The sequence below is a fragment of the Lontra canadensis genome, unplaced genomic scaffold (genome assembly GCF_010015895.1).
Source record: "Lontra canadensis isolate GAN:19392208 unplaced genomic scaffold, GSC_riverotter_1.0 scaffold13, whole genome shotgun sequence".
Classification (NCBI taxonomy): Eukaryota; Metazoa; Chordata; class Mammalia; order Carnivora; family Mustelidae; genus Lontra; species Lontra canadensis.
The window spans coordinates 745,100-764,884 of record NW_022631007.1 but is presented as its reverse complement, the minus strand read 5'-3'; the positions used below and the strand labels follow the sequence as shown (position 1 = coordinate 764,884).

The 19,785-nt window shown below is 55.1% G+C and overlaps 1 protein-coding gene across 1 annotated transcript in view; it reads left to right on the top strand.

Moving 5' to 3' along the window:
- The window catches only part of CFAP65 (cilia and flagella associated protein 65), a 35,061-nt gene extending 16,804 nt beyond the window's left edge, over positions 1 to 18,257 (top strand). The window contains exons 16-34 of the mRNA XM_032857231.1: positions 40 to 198; positions 398 to 548; positions 992 to 1,120; positions 1,944 to 2,157; positions 2,476 to 2,604; positions 7,427 to 7,603; positions 7,912 to 7,978; positions 8,124 to 8,234; positions 10,436 to 10,627; positions 10,728 to 10,886; positions 12,241 to 12,384; positions 13,003 to 13,116; positions 13,312 to 13,419; positions 15,297 to 15,341; positions 15,569 to 15,768; positions 16,056 to 16,187; positions 16,703 to 17,179; positions 17,856 to 17,993; positions 18,098 to 18,257. Of these exons, the coding sequence (XP_032713122.1) occupies positions 40 to 198; positions 398 to 548; positions 992 to 1,120; positions 1,944 to 2,157; positions 2,476 to 2,604; positions 7,427 to 7,603; positions 7,912 to 7,978; positions 8,124 to 8,234; positions 10,436 to 10,627; positions 10,728 to 10,886; positions 12,241 to 12,384; positions 13,003 to 13,116; positions 13,312 to 13,419; positions 15,297 to 15,341; positions 15,569 to 15,768; positions 16,056 to 16,187; positions 16,703 to 17,179; positions 17,856 to 17,993; positions 18,098 to 18,233 (2,982 nt within the window). The 3' untranslated portion in view covers positions 18,234 to 18,257. The remainder of the gene's footprint in view (positions 1 to 39; positions 199 to 397; positions 549 to 991; positions 1,121 to 1,943; positions 2,158 to 2,475; positions 2,605 to 7,426; positions 7,604 to 7,911; positions 7,979 to 8,123; positions 8,235 to 10,435; positions 10,628 to 10,727; positions 10,887 to 12,240; positions 12,385 to 13,002; positions 13,117 to 13,311; positions 13,420 to 15,296; positions 15,342 to 15,568; positions 15,769 to 16,055; positions 16,188 to 16,702; positions 17,180 to 17,855; positions 17,994 to 18,097) is intronic.
- The last annotated feature ends 1,528 nt before the right edge of the window (positions 18,258 to 19,785 follow it).

The window sequence follows — 19,785 nt, the reverse complement described above, 5'->3', positions numbered from 1 at the left end:
TTTGGAGACCCCACGCAGGGATGATCTCTGTGACCCCAGACGCTGACATGGACCTTCAGCCCTCTGGAGGAGACCAAGTACCTGTTCCGAGTGGGGATGTGGATCTGGGAAGCCGGTCTGCCCCCAAACACCAAGCCCCCCGCCACCACCCACTACATGCTCAGGCTGGTGGGCTTGGGCATCACCAGCAGCCTCTCCGTGAGTAGGAGAACCCTGGCAGGTGGGGCTGGGGAGCTGCGGGCCAGGGCACAGTTGGGAGGAAAGGCCCCAGGGTGCCCGACTCCAAGAGGGCAAGGGATGGGAACCGTCTAGCCCTCTGGCCCTGTACTCCCTCGTTAATTCTCTGAGGCCAGGGGTGGGGAAGCCAGGGCTGTGGCCAACTGACTCTGGCCCTCAGGTGAAGGAAAAGGAGCTGGAATTCGGGAATGTGCTGGTGAACAGCAAGCAGTCCAGGTCGCTGATGCTTCTGAATGATGGCAACTGCACCCTTTATTACCGCCTGTTCCTGGAGCAGTGCAGCCCTCAGGTCATGGACAACGGGCCTCTTGGTACTCGGGCCCGGGGGAGGGCTGGGGCCAGGGAGGCAAGCAGTGAGGGACGATGCTTAACCAGATCATGCTTTGGGGGAAGGCAGAGCAGGGCTTAAAACTTGGTGCTTCCACCTTTTAGATGTGTGGCATGGGATGGGTGACTCTCTAAGCCTCAGCTGCCTCATCTGTAAAATGGGACGATTGCCGGCACCTGCCTCCCAGGGCTGCGAGGCAGAGTGAAGTGCTTAGCAGATGCCAGTGACACAAAATGTGGTTTCCTCTGTCTGCTCTGGGAAGAGGGACTCTGCTCCCTGTTTTCCTGTCTCTGGGCCTGCTCTCTAGCCAGTACTCTGCGCCCAGGGGAGGGTTTGTGGAAAGGAGCAGGAGGAGAGGCTGGGACTCTCTGGCCTGCACTAAGGGCTTCTTCTGCCCTTGACTCCACCCGGGTCATCCCTGAGCAGCCCTGCAGCTGGACCGCACAGAGGGGAGCCTGCCACCCCGGTCCCAGGACTCCGTCTGCTTGACCGCTTGTCCCCACCAGCGCTCCCAGTACTGCTGGAAGATCAGCTATGCTCTCCTCTCCCACAGAGGTATGTGGGCCACCTGAGAGGAAAGGGGACGGACTGTGTGAGCAGGACCTGGGGTGGGCGGGTGCCAGGGATCCAGACAGTGCCAGCAAGGTGTGCGTTAGCATGCTGGGATGTGCTGGGGTGACTGGTGTGTGTGCCTCATAGTGACCACATCCGTCCACACAGATGTCCATGTATGTGTGTGCACATGTGCAAAAAAAAAAAAAAAAGGCTGATATGTGTTACCCCATGAATGAATCTTGAAAATGTTACACCAGGTGAAAAAAGCCAATCACCAAAACCCCACATATTGTATGATTTCGTTTATGTGAGATGTCCAGCCAGAACAGGCAACTCTGTAGAGACAGAAAGTAGATCAGTGGTGGCTGGGGGATGGTGTGGGGGGAGGGGAACAGGGAGTGACAGCTTTTTGGTACCAGGCTTCTTTTGGGGGTGACAGAAAGGTTCTAAATTAGATAGTGGTGATGGTGGCACAGCTCTGAATATAGGACAAATCTGGACTGTATGGGTTAAAAGTGTTAATTTCATGGTATATAAATTCTACCTCAATAAAGCCGTTAGTGAGAGTCAGTTTGCAAACAAGCAATGGCACCCAGTGAACACCGCGATGCACACAGAGCGTTTCAGACAATGCCTGACACATAGAAAGTACCAGACGAGGCTTGGCTGTTCTGGAAAGGTCCCAGAGCCTGGGAGATACCTGCTGCTCCTGACAAGGGTCCTGGGAAGGTGGCCAGGGGTCCTACATGCTCAGCCTGCATGCTGGGGCCCGGGGCAAAGGAGAGGTGAGGCCACTCCTCACGTCCACACCTCTCTCCCCTAGATAACAAGGCTGGGAAGAGGCAGGAGCTGTGTTGCATCTTCCTGATGGCTGTGTACCCCTTGCTCTCCATCCTGGATGTCTGCCCCGTGGGCAGCGCCAAGGGCATCACCCGGAAACACCTGTGGCGCCTCTTCTCCCTAGACACGCTCAACAGTTACTTGGAGCGTGACCCCACCCCCCAAGAGCTCACCTACAAGGTGCCCACCCGGCACAGGTGAGGTGGGCCCAGGGCGGGGGCAGGGTCTATCTGGGATGTTCTTGGAGCTCTCTGCCCACACCATCCCCCCAGCACCAGGACCTATCCATGGAGTGTCTCCCCATCTCCTCCCAAATTCTTGCCCATCCCTGGAGCGGCCTGAAGAAGTCAGGGATGGGCTCAAGGTCACAAGTGCTAGCCCACCCCAGCCCCCAAGTCCCAGATTCTCCAATTCTCACCTACAGGAAGATGATTGCTTGGCCAGCCATCCGCCCCTGGTGGGGGGTTCCATACTGTCTGCCTCTGTCTCTGAGTCTGAGTCTCTGCTTCACACAGCACAAGCCAGATCCCCACTGTCTTCACCCATCTGAAGCTCGACTTCAACTTCGGGGCGGCGCCAGTGGAGGCCCCACCCTCGGTGGTGCTCCTTGCCCTGAAGAACCACGGAGTGGTGTCCCTGGACTGGTATGGGGGGCTGGGAGGGGGCTGCCGGGGGGCCCGGGAGGCAGGTGCTGGAGGCCATCTCTGGCTCCGGGTGGACCTGGCTGTCTGGTGCCTGTGAGCAGTGGATCCCCTCCTTCATCGGGGGTAGGCCAATGTGGGATTGGGGATCATCCTTCAGTGCTCCAAACCTGTCACTGCCCGAGACATGGCCATAGGCTCAAGAGTGGGAGAGACTGATGGAGACTGGCATGGTCATCCTAATTACTTAATGAGTGAGAGGTGTCCTATGGGCTCCTGCTGCGTGCCAGGTACTAATTTATGAGACTTTTCTCCTCCAAGCCTCACACCAACCCCAGGGGAAAAAATCCTCCTCTGCTGACTCTTGCAGATGGAGGCTAACTAAGGCCGCTCATCCATTAGCAGGCAGAGCCCGGTTCAAAGCCAGAGTGGTACCGGTTAGACAGCAAGATGTCTTCAGAGTGCCTCCGTGTTGCAGGCACTGTGCTAGGCAGTGGGGCACCCCCAGTAGAGTTCCAGTCCAGGGAGGCCAAGCCTGTATGGGGCTGAGTGAAGATCTCTGGTGGGGAAGGACAGGGACAGGCTGCCACCAAGCTGGTGTCAGGGAGGAAGACGTGGCTGAGAGAAGTCACGTGGGCTGCGGGAAAGCTGGAGGCTGGCCGCAGGGCAGGCTGCGCCTCTCTGGTCACAGCTGCCCAGGCCTGGAGCTCTGAGCCTGCCAAGCGTGGTCCTTCCTGTGCTTGACTTTCCTCCCGTCGGGGCCCGAACTTGTGCCCGGTAAACATCCTGTTTCCATGCCAGAGCTTTTTCTTGTTGTTCCTCTTCACCTCTGCCACGCGTCTCGACTTCCTAGTAAATTTCCTCTTGATGACTTCTAACTTTTCTTGCCTAAACGGAAGTGATAAAGAAGTGCACCCACTGGGGTCAGGCTTGAGAGAGATAGCCAGGGGCATGTCGGGGGCTGGAGTGGGGTGGGGTGGGGTGCTTCTGCGATCTCAGGAACCTTCCTACCTGAGCAGAGTCTTGGGGTGGGGGCAAAGCTGGAGGGGAAGCAAGCAGGGAGGCTGGCTCCTGTCTGAGAGGGGCCAAGACTATGAGTAGCTGAGGGCTCCTGGCCCTGATGACTTGAAGCTTGGCAGACAGGGCTGCTAGCCAGGTGGGGAAGGCCCGGGGCCCACCAGAGCTCCAGATCCATCATTCCCTGAGGCTACTGGTGTGGCCAGGAGCCAGGCACTACAGGAAAAGCGGCATTAGTCCATCCTGGCTCAGAACAGGGTATTTTGGTGGATTATGCATGCAAGTGTGTTTGTGTAGGAGCAAGCCAGCTCACACTCTCTGTGGAGAGAGTCCAGGTGGCTGGAAACCGAGGTGGGAGGAAACCCAGGCAAGGTGCCCACTGAGCTGAGCCCATCCATCAGGAGATCATCTGAGGTTCAGGAAGGCAGTCCGTGCTTCTTCCAGGAGTCCAAGCACAGCGAACCTTCCTTGGAAGGCTTGACTCTCCTAGGTTTTTTGTGTTGTTGTGTTTCCTTTCAATTTCTTAGAAGGCTATTTTTGAAACTTCTAGCTGGTCTTTGCTGAGCTCATAAAGAACAGACTGAAGGTTTTATTCCTGCCAAGATCAGTAAGAAATTGGGAGTGTGGACTTGGCCTGGAGGCAGCCGCAGGCAGGACAGAGTGAGAACCCCAAGAGGGAGGGGGAGCATCGGAGGGAAGAGGAGCCTAGAGTGGCCTTCCCCGCTCCCTCCGGGTCTTCTCCCCCTATGCCTCTGCTCCTTCCCAGGGAGGTGGAAGGCCTTACCAACATCAGATACTCAGGCTAGCACCTCCTGGTCCCTCATGCACTCATTAAGTCTTGGCTAAACATTTACTGGGGGCTTCTAGGCCTGGGCTCCCGACATGGCCCTCAGAATCGAGGTGCCGACAGGTCCAAGCCTGGCCCCCCAAGAGCTGCAGGGGTCTGAGGCAGGGTGATGCGGGCTGAAGAAAGCTACAACTGAGCTAGACCAGCAGCGTAGGGAGAAGACGCAGAGAGGCTGCAAAGAACCTTCCAGACAGGGATGCCTGGATGGCTCAGTCGGTTAAGCATCTGTCCCTGGCTCCAGTCATGATTCCAGGGTCCTGGGATCAAGTCCCTGTCGGGTTCCCTGCTCGGCTGGAAGCCTGCTTCTCCCTCTGCCTGCTGCTCCCCCTGCTTGTGCTTGCTTTCTCTCTCTCCCTCTGACAAATAAATAAAATCTTTTTAAAAAGGGTGGGGGGACCTTCCAGACAGAGGGCCTGGTATCTACATGAATAAGAGAAAAGGGCTCAGCCCACCTAGAGTGTTGACAGAGAAGGAGGATGGGGTCCCTGATGTGACTGGGAAGGCAGACAAGGGCCACGGCATCGGGACCTTTCTCCTAAGAGTTTGGACTTCTTCCTGAGGGCATAGTGGCGATGTAAACGGGGACAGGGGACAAAGACATGATGTACCTTTGAGACCTGTCACTCTGGTCTAGGGTGTGGGGTGCAGGGAGAGAAATTGACTAGCAGCCTGAGGCAGGGGAGCCAGCAAGGGCGCCCACAGTAAGGGACTGGCAGGGAAAAAGGGGTCAGGATTATTTGGAGGGGGACTGAGCAAGGGCAGCGAGGAAAACAGAGGTGTCAAAACTACCCAGATAACCCCCCCAAAGTAGCAAGATCTCCACTTGTGCCGCTGATCAGTATCCCCTGGATGAAGTGAAAAAGCAGTTTATTCACCTGTCAAAAGACACAAAGCAAGCAACTCCCCGGCTCCCACTGCATGTCCGCTCCTCTGGGGGTGATGGAGGGTTTGTGGGGGGCTTCCATCCCCAGCCCATGTGCCATCCACATGTGAACACAGCCCAGGGTTATTCTGTTTCCCTTGAATTTTTTTTTACAGTATTGGCACAATGCTGTGCATACCGCTTTCTGTTAGATCATTAACATTTTCACTCAGCATTACACCCGTAACATTCCCTTCAGATCAGTACTGACCAGTGCATAAAATTCTTTAACTCTTTTTTTTAATATTTTTTTAATTGATTCATTTGAGAGAGAGTGTGTGTGCAAAAGAGAGAACATGAGCAGGGGGAGGGGGAGGGGAAGTGGGAGAAGCAGACTCCCTGCTGAGCAGGGAGCCCGATGCAGGGCTGGATCCCAGGACCCTGAGATCATGACCTGAGTCCAAGGTAGACGCTTAACCCACTCAGCCACAGGCGCCCCTTTACTCTTTCTCTGTAATATTTGGCACAATATTCTGTAATATGAATGGCCCTGAAGTTATTAAATTCCTCCTGTATTGGATGACATTAGTTGTTCCCAGTGGGTTTTTCTTTCCCCCACCACAAAGAAAGTTGTAATAAACATCCATGTGCATGTGTGTGTGAGTTGCTGTGCGCACGTGTGTGAGCGTGAGCATGTGCACGCATACCTTTATTCCTGCAGGTTAGTTCCCCAGGAGAAAATTCCTGAGTCAAAGGGCTCATGCAGTTTTTATTCTAGTAGATGCTGTCAAAATTCCCACAGCAGAAGGTGGTAGCCATGCCCTCTCTCCTTTCCTGTTTGAAGGTGTCTGTTCTTTCAAAACTTCCCAGTGTTGAGTGGAACTGTTTATCACATTCCTTTATTTTATTTTATTTTATTTTATTTTATTTTATTTTATTTGTTTGACAGAGGGAGACACAGCGAGAGAGGGAATACAAGCAGGGGGAGTGGGAGAGGGAGAAGCAGGCTTCCTGCTGAGCAGGGAGCCCAGTGTGGGGCTCGATCCCAGAATCCCGGGAACATGACCTGAACCGAAGGCAGAAGCCTAATGACTGAACCACCCAGGCACCCCATGTTTATCACATTTCTGATGTGAAACTATTTTAAGACTGATTCAAGGGAGGGGTGCCTGGGTTAAGCCTCTGCCTTCGGCTCAGGTCATGATCTCAGGTCCTGGGACCGAGCCCCGCATCGGGCTCTCTGCTCAGTGGGGAGCCTGCTTCCTCCTCTCTCTCTGCCTGCCTCTCTGCCTACTTATGATCTCTGTCTGTCAAATAAATAAATAAGTAAATTTTTTTTAAAAAGAAAATTCCATTAAAAAAAAAAAAAGACTGATTCAAGGGAGTCTAGGTTTGCGATTTCCTCCATTCTTTGAACATTTCCCCTTTGGCTGCTCCCTGTTCCTGCCATCTGCCCAGTTTGAGGCCAGTTCTCTGCTGTGTCTCGGAGATCGGAAGGGTCCTCCTTTTCAGATCATAACTCGGGGACCCCTTCACCTCTTGCTGTGTTAACCAGCTAGAGGGCAGTATGCACTTTCCCACAACATGAGGCATTTGGGGGGCATGAATTCTATGCCCAGACTTGCTCTAGATTCGAGAACACCAGCCCTGCTGGGGCATCTGTTCTCCACCCCAGGTTCACGCTGGCCTAGACACCCTCCCCCTGGAGGGAGGGGGGCCTGGTGTGTGCTGCTGGCATTTGTAGGTGCTTCAAATGGCCCTTCCTAAGGGCTTTGTCACACAATCATCCCCCTGGGGTTAGTGGCTAGCTAGCTCAAAGTTACCCATATACACGGGTTGTCCCCCTTGACTCCCGTCCCTGACAATGGAAGCCCCAGTCTCCACTTTCCACTCCATCACCAAGGACCTGCTGCCATTTCTGGGTTTGGCTTTGGTGTCGTTATGAAGTGAGAGCCATGTTTGCTCAGGCACAGGTGGGGCAGCTTGCCAAATCAGGGGGGAGGGAGTAGGGGAGGCCTCCTGGGATGCCTCCATCCACTCCGTCTGCTGTGCAGAGCTCCCACCTCTCTGTTCTAAAAGGCTTGCACACCCTCTTCCAGGGCCTTCCTCTTTCCAAGTGACCAGCAGATTGACCTGGAGTTGTGGGCGCAGCAAGCAGAGTTTGACACCACTGAGCTCCACCAAATGCGTGTGCAGGACAACTGCGTATTCTCCATCAGCCCCAAGGCTGGGAGCCTGAGTCCCGGGCAGGAGCAGGTGGTGGAACTCAAATACAGGTGCTCCTCCCACTGCCTGTCCACACTTCCGGTCCTGGAGACCCACCCCACCCCCTGCTTTCCCTGTGCTCCCAGAGTAGCTCCTCCTTAGACTCTGGTGACTCCACCACCAGGGTGCCCACCGCCAGGGGAGGACCCTGTCCACCCACTTGGCAGGGAGGTTTCATGTCCCTCTTGCCCCATCCCAACTCGGGGGGTTCCTTCCACAATCTCCCAGGGGCTGGCCCCCTCAAAGCTATAGGCACTTTGCTCTCCTGCGGGTACTGGGGCTCTGTAACTTCAGCCCAGACTCGTCTCCTTCCTTCCAGCCACGTGTTCGTTGGCACTGATCGCCTCCCAGTGCTCTTCAAGGTGTCCCACGGCCGGGAGATCCTGGTGAGACCCTCGACCTCATTCTGTCCTGGACACCCGAGAGAGGAGCAGGGAACTGTGCCCCTGGGGACCTAGGGTCCAGAACTTTGGGCTGGGTGCTTCTGTTCTTCCTGGGGAAGGATGCTACTCATGGGCTTTCTATTTCCAGCTAAATTTCATAGGTGTGACAGTGAAGCTGGAGCAAAAGTACGTGCACTTCACCTCCACTAGCCACGAGTTTGTCCCTGTCCCCATTGGCAACACACTGCCCCCAAGGCAGGTGAGTGGTCTACATTGTCCCAGTTACCAAGAAGCCTAAGCATTGATCTCTGTGTATCTGCATTAGCCCTCTACAGGGTAACAAAGACCTTACCCTCCAGAAGTCCTCACGCTGAGAGGTGGGGCTACAGGTCAAACACTGAGTTTGGGCAACTGAGAGTGATCCAAGATGAGAGGCTTCTGCTTCCTGGTGCCTGGTGTGAAGCCCTTTGCCTCGTTCCCATGTTTCCATGCAAAAGCAGGGGGATCTCTCCCCTAATACAGGATTCTTCGAACTTCTTTGACCAGGAATCACACTAATATATTTTGGATAATAATCCCATAATAATCCCATAGCAACATATACTTAAAACAAAATATCACAAATCAGTACGCACACTACTACATGCAAAGTGTTTGGATGTTTTCCATTTTTACTTTATTCTGTTCCACCTGCTAAATTGCTTTCATGACCTGCTCACTAATAGGTCTCAGCCCCAGGATGAAAATTGCTGCTCCAGGAAGGACGTTTTTCTGGAGTGTGAAAAACTAGACTATGAATCCTTGCAAAGCTATAGAATTTTCTTTATCAAGTGGAGGGAATTGGGTTCCTTTTCTCTGAACATGTACACTGGAAATCTCCCAGAGGGGGATGTAGTATTTTCCCAAACATGTCATGGCTGTGAAATTTCTCTCTTTTTTTTTAAACATTTTTTAAAAGACTTTATTTATTTATTTGACAGAGATCACAAGCAGGTAGAGAGGCAGGCAGAGAGAGAGGAAGGGAAGCAGGCTCCCTGCTGAGAAGAGAGCTGGATGAGGGGCTCGATCCCAGGACCCTGGGATCATGACCTGAGTTGAAGGCAGAGGCTTTAACCCACTGAGCCACCCTGGTGCCCCAGTTGTGAAATTTCTAACCATTTAGAAGTCCTTGTATTTCTGAGCAGAAGTCTCTGGTTGTCCAGCCTAGAGTCAGAGGAATGGGCTTTCCAGACCTGGGAGACCACCCTTTACCCTACTGGCTCCCTGGAAGCCCCCCTGCCCCTCCCCAGGCAAAGGCTGCAGAGGCTCAGGTCCTTGAAAAGGAAAGCACTGATTGGTGCCCCCTGGAGAGCTTTCCTGAGAGACTAGACCACTTCCCTGTGGTCCTGAACATAGACCATGGAAAATGCCCCCAGATTTAGAGCCAGGAGACCCAACTGTGCCTCCAAGCAATCTCCAGAACTGGCCAAGCTTCCTCTTTCATTCATAAGAGGGTGACAGACGGTGGCCTGGACCCATGAGAGGACAGCAGAAGTAGAAGTGAACAGATTTAACTTACATTGTGGAGGAAGAATCATAGGGACTTGCTGGGGCTAGCTTGAGAATGTAGGAGAAAGAGAGGGATTGAGCTGTATTGAATTCCTAGTTTGAGCATTTACTGAAAGGAGGTGCACTCTGAGGCAGTAGGGAGGTAGAAATAGGCTTTCGAGTGAAGAGTTGGGTTTTTACCAAATTTGAGATGTCTGTGAGACAATCCGTGGCTGGCGAGGGGGCAGGAAGGGCTTGAGAAGTGGAAGTCGGATACCAGGTCTGAAGCTCGGACATGGCCCAGGCTAGAGAAATAAAATCAGCATATTCAGGAGTGCGTGCTGGGAAAGATGAGGGGACAAGACCTAGGTCCAGATGAACTGTTTGCTCTCTCTGGCTTCCATTTTCCTATCCTAAAATGAAGGCTTGGACCAGAAGATCTTGGGTTTCTTCCAGGACATTCTGTGATTCCCACACTTTGGAGTTAGTCTTGGGGGACATCATAGCTTCCTTCCCCTCCCTCATCTGCCTTTAAGCAGGACTGCCTCTAAGGGCAGACGTGGAAAGTGGCAGTGTCCCGGAGGGTTAGAACGAGAGCCTGAAGGGCTAGAAGGGTGCGTGCATGGACAGTTCTGTAAATCTCCACGCTAGAGACACGAGTGTTAGTGTCCTCTTTTACCTTGACAAAAGTAAATGAATAGCAAATAAGGATTACAGATTATCCTAAAATGTCCCAGACTGAAAATACAGTTACATACTTCTTGGATGATCAGGCCATAATGGAAATCAGAGGTGGTTGGGGGGGCTCTGGAGCGGTAAAGTCACATCATGGAGATCAGCCTGTCCTCCCACCGTGGACACAGAATTCCAGGCTCTCTATGCTCCAAACCCTGATCTGGTGTGGAGACTTCATTATTCCTGCCACCCTTGCAGATTTATGAGCTGTATAACGGTGGCTCGGTGCCTGTAACATACGAGGTCCAGACCAACATCCTGTCGCAGGTTCAGGAAAAAAATTTCGATCACCCCATCTTCTGCTGCCTCAACCCCCAAGGGGAGATCCAGCCGGGCACAACTGCTCAGGTCTTGTGGATCTTCTCCCCTATTGAGGCCAAGACTTACATGGTGAGCCGCAGCCTGGGCTGAGTAAGGGTGGGGGTTGGTGTTGGCCTCCTCAGCAAGCCTTGCTCTGACCAGTCCCTTCCCCACCCTCCTAACTTCCTAGGTAGATGTACCCATACATATCCTGGGATGGAACTCAGCCATCATCCGCTTCCAGGGAGTGGGCTATGACCCCCAGGTCATGGGGGACACAGCCCCATTCCACAACATCTCCTCTTGGGACGACCACTCCATACATTCTAGGCTGATGGTTCCTGGACAGGTAGGGGTAGGGAGGTGGAAGTCCTGAGGCCTAGGAGGAGCCTGAGAGCCCCAGGTGACCAGGGCAGAGGGAAGTTGGGAAGGAAATGCGATAGAGGTGGTAAGGAGGGGATACAGAAGTAAAGCCTGGAACCTGCCCTCATCGAGCAGGCAGGACTGGCTCCATGAGAGGCTTACCCTGCCCCCTAGTGCCCACAGGTGTTCCTGCTCAAGTCACTCTGGGCATTGGGATGGGGATTTTGGAAGGGATAGAAGGAAGCTCTTCCATTTTGGGGCTGTAAAGTATTATCTTCATACAGAACAGTCCCTCCCTGGACCTAGATGGATTTTGCCATAAAATATCTAGGGTAAATAACCCCATCTTTAGTTCAAACACATCCCACTGTTGGGACATCTGACCCATTCATTCATCTACCCATCCGTCCATCTCCTCCCACTGGCCCACATGCTCATGTTTTTTTTTTTAAGATTTTATTTATTTATTTGACAGAGAGAGAGAGAGAGATCACAAGTAGGCAGAGAGGAAGAGAGTGAAAGGGAAGCAGGCTCCCTGCCGAGCAGAGAACCCAATGCAGGACTCGATCCCAGGACCCTGAGATCATGACCTGAGCCGAAGGCAGAGTCTTAACCCACTGAGCCACCCAGGAGCCCCCCACATGCTCATTTACTCATCCATCCAACCATCTGCTCACCCACTTCTCCATCCATCCTTCTGTACAGCCACCCAGTTGCTATACACCTATACAATGGCCTGTCCAGCCTTCCACTCCTACCCTCTCTGGACTCTAACTGCATGACAAGCACTTTGGAGGCCCTGAGGACACAAAGAAGAGCCAGACAAAGTCCCAGCTCTGGAGACATTCAGGGTCTGGACAGAGAGAAAGTGCCCCTCCCATGTGACCTCAGTCTTTCCAGACCCCCTACTGTTCTGTTCCCATTGACAATGCCAACTGCTGATCCCCCCCCCCCCCCACCATTAATCTACAAGCATTCTTCAGGGATTCAAATTATGTTGGCTTTAGTTCTGTCTTCTCTAAGCAAATTCTGATTTTTCAGCCCTCCCAAGCCTATTTTAATGGTCAAAAGCATAAGCTTTAGGGTGAGACTGTCTGGGTTTATCCCCATTGTGCCTATAAGAGACCTTTGGACAAATTCCTTATGCTCTCTAAAGCTTAGCAGCACTGGCTGCTGCTAAAGCAGCACTTAACTGGCTGTAAAGTGGGGACGACAATAATACGTGTATCACGGGGGCATGGTGAGGATCAAAGGCCTGTGAACTGCCTACCCTGACGCCTGCCGAAGGCACTCGGTAACTTCACCTCCCAAAGTGGCTGTTGTGTTGTCTCCACAAACAGAACGTCTTCCTGTCCCAGTCCCATATCTCCCTGGGAAACATACCTGTGCAGAGCAAGTGCAGCCGCCTGCTGTTCCTCAACAACATCTCCAAGAGCGAGACAATTGTCTTTGAGTGGCAGCTGAAGCCTCTAGAGTTTGGGGAGGTGAGAGTCCCATATTTCCAGAGAATCAGAACCTCTAGCAGGACTCCAGGCCCACCTTATTCCACCCCATCCTATCCCATCTTGTCTCTTCTTACTCCATCTCACCCCAGGCCATCACATCCCTCCCATTCCATCCCACCTCATCCCACTAAATCCCGCCCCATCTTATCCCACTTTATCCCACCCTGCCCAATTCCATCCCACCCCACTCCATCCCATCCCATCCCATCCCATCCCATCCCATCCCATCTTATCCCATCCCACCCATCTCACTCCATCCAACCTCATCCCATCTCATCCCATCCTGTCCTATCTTACCCCATCTAACCCCATCCTACTCCACCCCATCCCAACCCCATCTTTTCCTGTCCCACCCATCTCAACTCTGTCCAACCCCACCCCATCGCCCACCACTCTACCCTACACCACCCCATCCCAACCCATCCCATTCCACTGAATCTCACCCCATCCTATCCCATCTTGTCCTATTTCACCCCATCTAGCCCCACCCGTCCCCATCCCATCCCATCCCATCCCACACCATCCTACCCATTCCATTTCATCCCACTCTATCCCATCCCTGTGAAGCTCCAGAGACCCCTTCCCCCAAACAAACAGGTGTCTGTGAGTCCCATGACAGGAAAGGTGGCTCCTGAAGAGACTATTTCCTTTGTGGTGACCCTGAAGGCCTCAGTGCATGCCAGCTTCTACAGCATGGACCTGGTATGCAAGGTAGGACAAGCATCAGAAAGAAGCCGGGATGGAGCATAGCTCCCAGTACTGGGATGTGGCATTGGGGGTGGTGGTGGTCTATGAGATCTCCAGACCTTTACTGAAAGGCAGGGGCCAGCCCCTGGAAGAGTGAGGGGTCCACAGCACACAGGTCCTCCAGACCTTGGCCTTCTCCCTCCTTGTCCTGGGCTATAGGTATACCGACAGAAACTCCTAAATCAATACCATAAGGAACTACAGGAGTGGAAGGACGAGGAAATACGGCAGGAAGTGGAGTTCACCATCACAGATAGGAAGGGGAAGGTGAGTGGGCCTTGAACATCACAGATCTTTCTGATTGGCCTTACCAGAGGGGAGAGAGGTGGGGGTGTGAGGTGGTCCTACATGCAAAACTGGCCAGCCTATCCTAGATCAGCTTGCTTCCATTAGACCAAGTATAGCATCTCCCCAAGAGACTCTCTTCTGTACACAGAAGACTGGCTGATCATTCCCAGCCTCATGTAGCCAGTGTTTAATGGGTGCCTGCTAAGTCCTGGGCACCGGGGAGCCAAAGGAGGCAAGACAGCTCACCTTCTGATGGAAGACGGTGTGGGACAGGGGTTTCAGAGGCAGGCTCTGGAGACAAGTTGCCCAGTTTCGATTCTTGGCTTTGAAGATTTCTAGTTCTGAGATCTTGGTCAAGTCACTTATTGTCTCAGTTCCCTTAACTATAAAACAGGGGTAATGTGACATCTGGGATTGAGTTCAAAATAATCCAGGAGTGCCTGATGGTGCAGTCAGGGAAGCGTCCGATTCTTGATTTCAGCTCGGGTCATGATCTCAGGCTCTGCCCTCAGCAGGGAGTGGGGTTGAGATTCTCTCCCTCTGCCTCTGCCCCTCCCCCAACTCACTCGTGTATGCACAGGTGCTCTCTCAAATAAATAAACAAATCTTTTTTTTAATTTATTTATTTGACAGAGATCACAAGTAGGCAGAGAGGCAGACGGGGGGTGGGCTGGAGGCAGGCCCCCCACTGAGCAGAGAGCCCGACACGGGGATCGATCCCAAGACCCTGGGATCATGACCTGAGCCAAGCCGAAGGCAGAGGCTTTAACCCACTGAGCTACCCAGGTGCCCCTAAATAAACAAATCTTAAACAAAAATCCAGAAGTGGGGCACAGATGAGACAAGACTGGCCGTGACCTGCTGATTGTTGAAGCTGGGTGGACTCTTGGTACATTCTCTCTACTTTCCAATGCATTTGAAATTTTCCATATTAAGAAGGTTAAAAATAAAAGTTTAAAAAATATTTTGAATGCAAGTAAAATAGTGTCCGCTTCACAGCACTGTTGTGAGGATCGAATGAGTTAAAGCCTGTGAAGTGCCTACAACAGTGCCTGGCACCCAGGAAGCACGCACTAAGCAGGCTATTCCTATCTGTAGGGGAGCCGGAGAGTAAATGTGAGACCACACATCCCTCTTGGTTCCTCCCCCAGCTTCCCAGCCTCCCTGGGCTGCTATTCTTTTTTTTTTTTTTTAAGATTTTATTTATCCATTTGACAGAGATCATAAATAGGCAGAGAGGCAGGCAGAGAGAGAGGGGGAAGCAGGCTCCCCGCTGAGCAGAGAGCCCGATGCGGGGCTCGATCCCAGGACCCTGGGATCATGACCTGAGCCGAAGGCAGAGGCTTTAACCTACTGAGCCACCCAGGCGCCCCTGGGCTGCTATTCTGCACCTTGCTCACCTCTGTCCTCACCACACTCAGCCCTGCTGAGGCTCTGCTCCCCTCTGAAGGTCTGGCCCAACTATGAGGGCACAATCCCCTGTCTGGTGGGTGTGGGAGAAGGGATTTATGAATTAAATCTTAATAAAGGAGAGAATTTCCTTATCGCACTGAACTGCAAAGTCCCAAGGCACGAGGACGAGCACCTTGGTACCGTCCGCGCATATTTGCTGGCGTCTCCTTTTTTCCCTTCAGTTGGGTGATCTGATGTTCCTTGTCTGCGGGCAGCACTTCCCTAAGGAAGATCCTAGAAGGGGGTGTGGCTGGGAGGTGGGGGAGATCAGGAGGGCAGCCGGTCCTGGCATTGGCTGCTGGCACCTCCCCGCCCCCCACCCCGTGGGCTGGCAGAAAGGGTAAGAAGAGGGGAGTCCCTCCAGTCTTCTTATATCCTAAATATGGGTCTCTTTGCTTCCATAGGGAGGAGAATATTGTAGAGCCTGTGTCCCTAAGAGGAAGTACAAGGTGAGCTCATATGCCCTGTCTCCTTGGGATAAATTGAGCAGTCCTTTCTTGCTCCCAGAGATACTCCCAACTGCTGGCCCAGCCTCCTGGAAGGGAGGGATGGAAGGGCCAGTGGGTGGGGTCACACTTTGATTTGGCTCCAAAGGCCTGGGTGGGGGGATACAGACCCATCGGTGAGGGAGTGACATCCCCAAATCCCTGTCATCCACGTCTCTCCCTTTCCAAAGACGCTGCCCCCCATCAAGAATCAGCAGCCTCTCCACCGGCCTGTCAGCTGGAAACTTAAGATCCCAAAGAAGAAGATATTCTGGCCCCGTCCCCAGCCGCCATCGCCAGGCATGCTGTGCTTGGGCCTCACGGCCCGTGCTCATGCCACCGACTTCTTCCTGGCCAACTTCTCTGACTTTCCCCAGCACTTCCTGCACCGGTGAATTCTCAGGCAGGGAGGGGGTTTCTGCTGCCTTGGAACCCACCTAGGCTTCCTGCCCTTCCTCCTTCCTTCCCTTTCCCACTTGGAGCCTCTCCAGGTCCCGCGCTGACCCTGGGATTTGGGCTTTGGTCCCCATATGCCGTAGCATGACATTTGGGCCAAGGCGATGGGCTGTCCCAAGCTCATCTATGTTCTCCTGACTTCATGACCACCGCCACTGCTCATGAACCCCCCCCAGCATGGTGGCTTTCCCAGGCCACTCAGAATGTCTTGGCCTGCTCCAGGGAGTTGCCAAAGAGGAAATACCACGAGGAGGAAAAGTTGGAGTCTTCTGAGGAAGAAGCCCCAGACAAGTGGGCCCCCATCTCCAAGCAGGAGAAGCAGCTCCTGACTGACTGTCTCACCACCATCATCAGGTGACCCCCCAGACCCTCACCATCCCCGCCATCTCACCAGCTCGGCCAGCCAGCTCTGTGTCTACCCATGGCCCCTGAAGTCCCAGCCCTTCCTTTCCTGAAAAATAGAACTTCCTCACAAGATCCTTCTACTGGTGGCCCCAGGCCCTGCAGGATGGGGCAGCTCTAATGGAGCTTGCTAGAAGGATCCTCAGGGATGGATCTTGAGTTCTGTCCTGTCCAGGGCTAGTAGATAAGGTCTGAGCCAGTTCACTGTCTCCCTGGGGTTCCTGTCCCTTATCTGCATAACTCTGACCTCCTGGCTATGCCTCTAAGAACCCACGGAGCCCAGAGATGCCTTCCTCCAAAGGAGGGGTGGGCGGGGCTGGCCTTCCCCATCAATCACCCATTTGTAGACACAGAAGTCAGGAGCTGCCCCTTGAGGCTTGGCTCTGAAGCCAGAGCCCCACAGGGGGTGTAAAGTCCCCCTCGCAAGCCATCTCAGCGAGGACCTCCTCCTCCTCCCTTCCACACAGGGGTCTGCTAGAAGACAAGATATTCCATGAAGCTGTGGACCAAAGCCTGGTGGAGAAGATGCCTTACTTCTGCCAGTTCTGGAATGAGCAGTCAGCCAAGATCATGGCCCAGAGCAACACCCTGCAGTTAGTACCTGTCCTGTCTCCATCCTCCAGCAGCTGGGAGGCCAGCAGAGACAAGGAGTCCGAGGAGGACAAACTGAGGTGGGACAAGAAAGTGGGAGAAGAGGAGGAGAAGAGTGCAGAGGAAGAGGAGGAACTGGAAGAGGAAGAGGAGGAAGAAGAGGAGATAGAGGAGGAGGAGATAGGCAAAGGAGAGCTGGAGGAGGGGGCGAAGGAAGAGAAGTTGTCCTGGACGGAGGCTGAGCCCACACTGCAGCCCACATCCCAGGAGTCCCTGAAATGGCGGTGGCAGCAGCAGCTGAAGGTCATGGTGAAGGAGGAACAAGAGCAGGATGAGAAGGAGACCATCAGCCGGTGAGCAGCCAGACCTGGCTGAGGCAGGTGTGTGCAGAAGGATCCCAAGAGGCCGAGGTGCGCTGGGAGCCAGCCTCTGTCTGGGTGCAAGGCTCTTCCCAGCTCAGCATTCAGTGACATCCCGCTGGTACCTTAAGGCCTTCAGCAAGGTATTTACAGAATGCCAATCTGGGCTTTAGTTTTTCCCTCCCAGACCTGGCTATTAAACTATTTTCTAGCACACCACTTCAGGGCATAGTTGAATGGTTTTCTAGAGCCAGGAGAGAAGTGCCAGCTTTTCCTGGAGGGCCTTTGCCTGGGGCTGCTCTGTAGCCCTTCCTGTCTGCTTTGGGATCCCTTAGGCCCTACCCAGTCCCTTGGGCACCCTCTCACAGCTTGATGCCTCTCCCCAGACCTGGCTCTGAGATGGCACCGACAATTGCCTGGGTTCCCAGCCCACAACTTGTTCCAGCGGCAGGATCTTTGGCCACTTGGTCCCTTTAAGCCACAGTTAGAGCGTCTGTAAAGTTGGAACAAGGATGCCTTATAGTGCTGGCCGGGCGGGGAGTGGGATGAGAATCCACGGAGACTGAGCCCAGGGCACACACGGCACCGCACGGAAGAGGCCCGCGGAGAACACGAGCGCCGTCGGTGGCGGTGCTGACACCCGCGTCCTGCCCCCATCCCCGCCCCGCAGGCTCCCAGCGTTCGCCAACCTGCAGGAGGCGCTGCTGGAGAACATGATCCAGAACATCCTGGTGGAGGCGAGCCGCGGGGAGGTGGTGCTCACCTCGCGGCCGCGCGTCATCGCCCTGCCCCCGCTCAGCCTTTCCAGGTGTGAGCGCCGACTGCGCCGGAGGGGCGCGAGGGGTGGCAGGGGCGGGTAGGCTCGGCCCGAAGGCGCTCTCCAACCTCCCTCTGGGGCTTTCTGTCTTCCAGGATTGAGACTCCCGACTTGCTTTCGGCGGCGCCCCTTGGGCTGCAGCAGGCCGAGGTGTCCCGCCTGGTGGTGCCGCCCCCTACCGACTCTTTGAGGATGCCACACCCCAGCCCCGCCGACTTGCGGCCCTCCTAGGCCCCCTCTCCACTGCCCCGCCACTAAAGCATCTAGCCTTCTGTATCTGCCTTCACTTTATTTCCCCGACGCAGAAGGAATTCTCGAGCGCGCTCTGGGAGGGACAGATGGTTGGAGCGGCTGAGGCGGACTGCGGCGACCCGTTGCAGACTTGGGGGTTGGAGGTTGCTTCTCTCCACTCCGCCGCGTAGCTGGGCCAGAGTTCCAGCCGCTCGCTGCCGGGCGCTGGACCGGGTTTGGCCAGTGGAGGGCGCTTCGGGCGGGCCTAACTAGCCTTTACTGCGGCATTGCCTGGCCGACAGAAACTGAGCGCCAGGCGGTATCCGCGCAGCAGGTGGCTGCGGGACGAGGTGACCACCCCTCCCCTTTCCCCGTTGCTTCTGCTCCCGGGCTCGGCCCCTCCACCGCCGGCCTTTTCTCAGCATCTGGCTCCGGGGACTGAGCTAAGAGGCTGAGAAGGAAGGGAAACCGAGGCACATCGCGGAGGGCTAAGAGCTACACTCTGGGACGCGGGTTGAGGTCACAGCTAGACAGTGGCCCACAGGCCCTACTAAGCGACTCCCATCGGGAATCTGAATCCCCAGCCCAGGTGATGTCCCGCCCTCCCTAGGATACCCACCTCACGCTCCCCCTAACCTCCCCCCGGCGGCCTCTGTCCTCAGCTCCTCCCCCCCTCTTTCAGGCAGGTGGGTGGAAAAGTGACATCTGGTGTTGTTCCAGAGGCGCCCAGGTCCCCGACACCCCCCCTTCCACCCCCGCGGCCAAGGCCTCGGAAGAGCTCCGGCCCCAGAGCCCAGGCGGGGGCGGGGAGGGGGAGGGGGCGCTCCGCCTCCTCTGAGTCAATATTTGCTCCAAGCAAACGGGCGCCCGGACAGGTGTGAGCGTGTGTGTGCGTGCGTGTGTGTGTGTGTGTGTGTGTGTGTGTGTGTGTGTAGGGGCGGGGACTGAACAGGCCGTATAAGAGCGCGCGGAGCCCTGGCTCCCGCACAAGCTCCGGGGAGTAGGCTGGGGACCAAACCAAGCAGGGCCCGGCCAGGTGAAGGGTGGCCAGGAAGGGAGGAAGGGAGGGGCTGACCAGGTGCGCACCTGCGGTGGCCGCCTCGACCGGCTACGTGTCAGCCGCAGACGCGCGCAGGTGAGGGCGGCGGCCAGCGGCGCGCTGTGTGGCACTGCGTTCGCAGAAGACCAGGACCTGGAGATCGCCCAGGGCCTCAGCCAGGCCCCCGGCCTTCCGCTCCCGCCCCGCGACGAGCCCCTCGCACAAACCGGACCTGAGCGTTTTGTTCGTTCGGCTCGCGTGAGGCAGGGGTGGCCTCTCAGCACCCGCCCGGGGGCCGGGCCCGACCGCCACGCAGGCACCTGCCGCCACCACCGCCGCCATACGGGTCGGAGAGGCCGTGCGCCGCTCCCAGAGGAGATCCGGCTCCCATCCGGCCCCGCCCGCCCTGCCTTGTCCTGCCCGAAACTCATGGGCTGCCCGGCTTGATTCGGGTCATTTGGGCCAGCCGAGCAGGCTCCACCGGGTGGCATAAGGGGCTGTGGCAGGAACAGG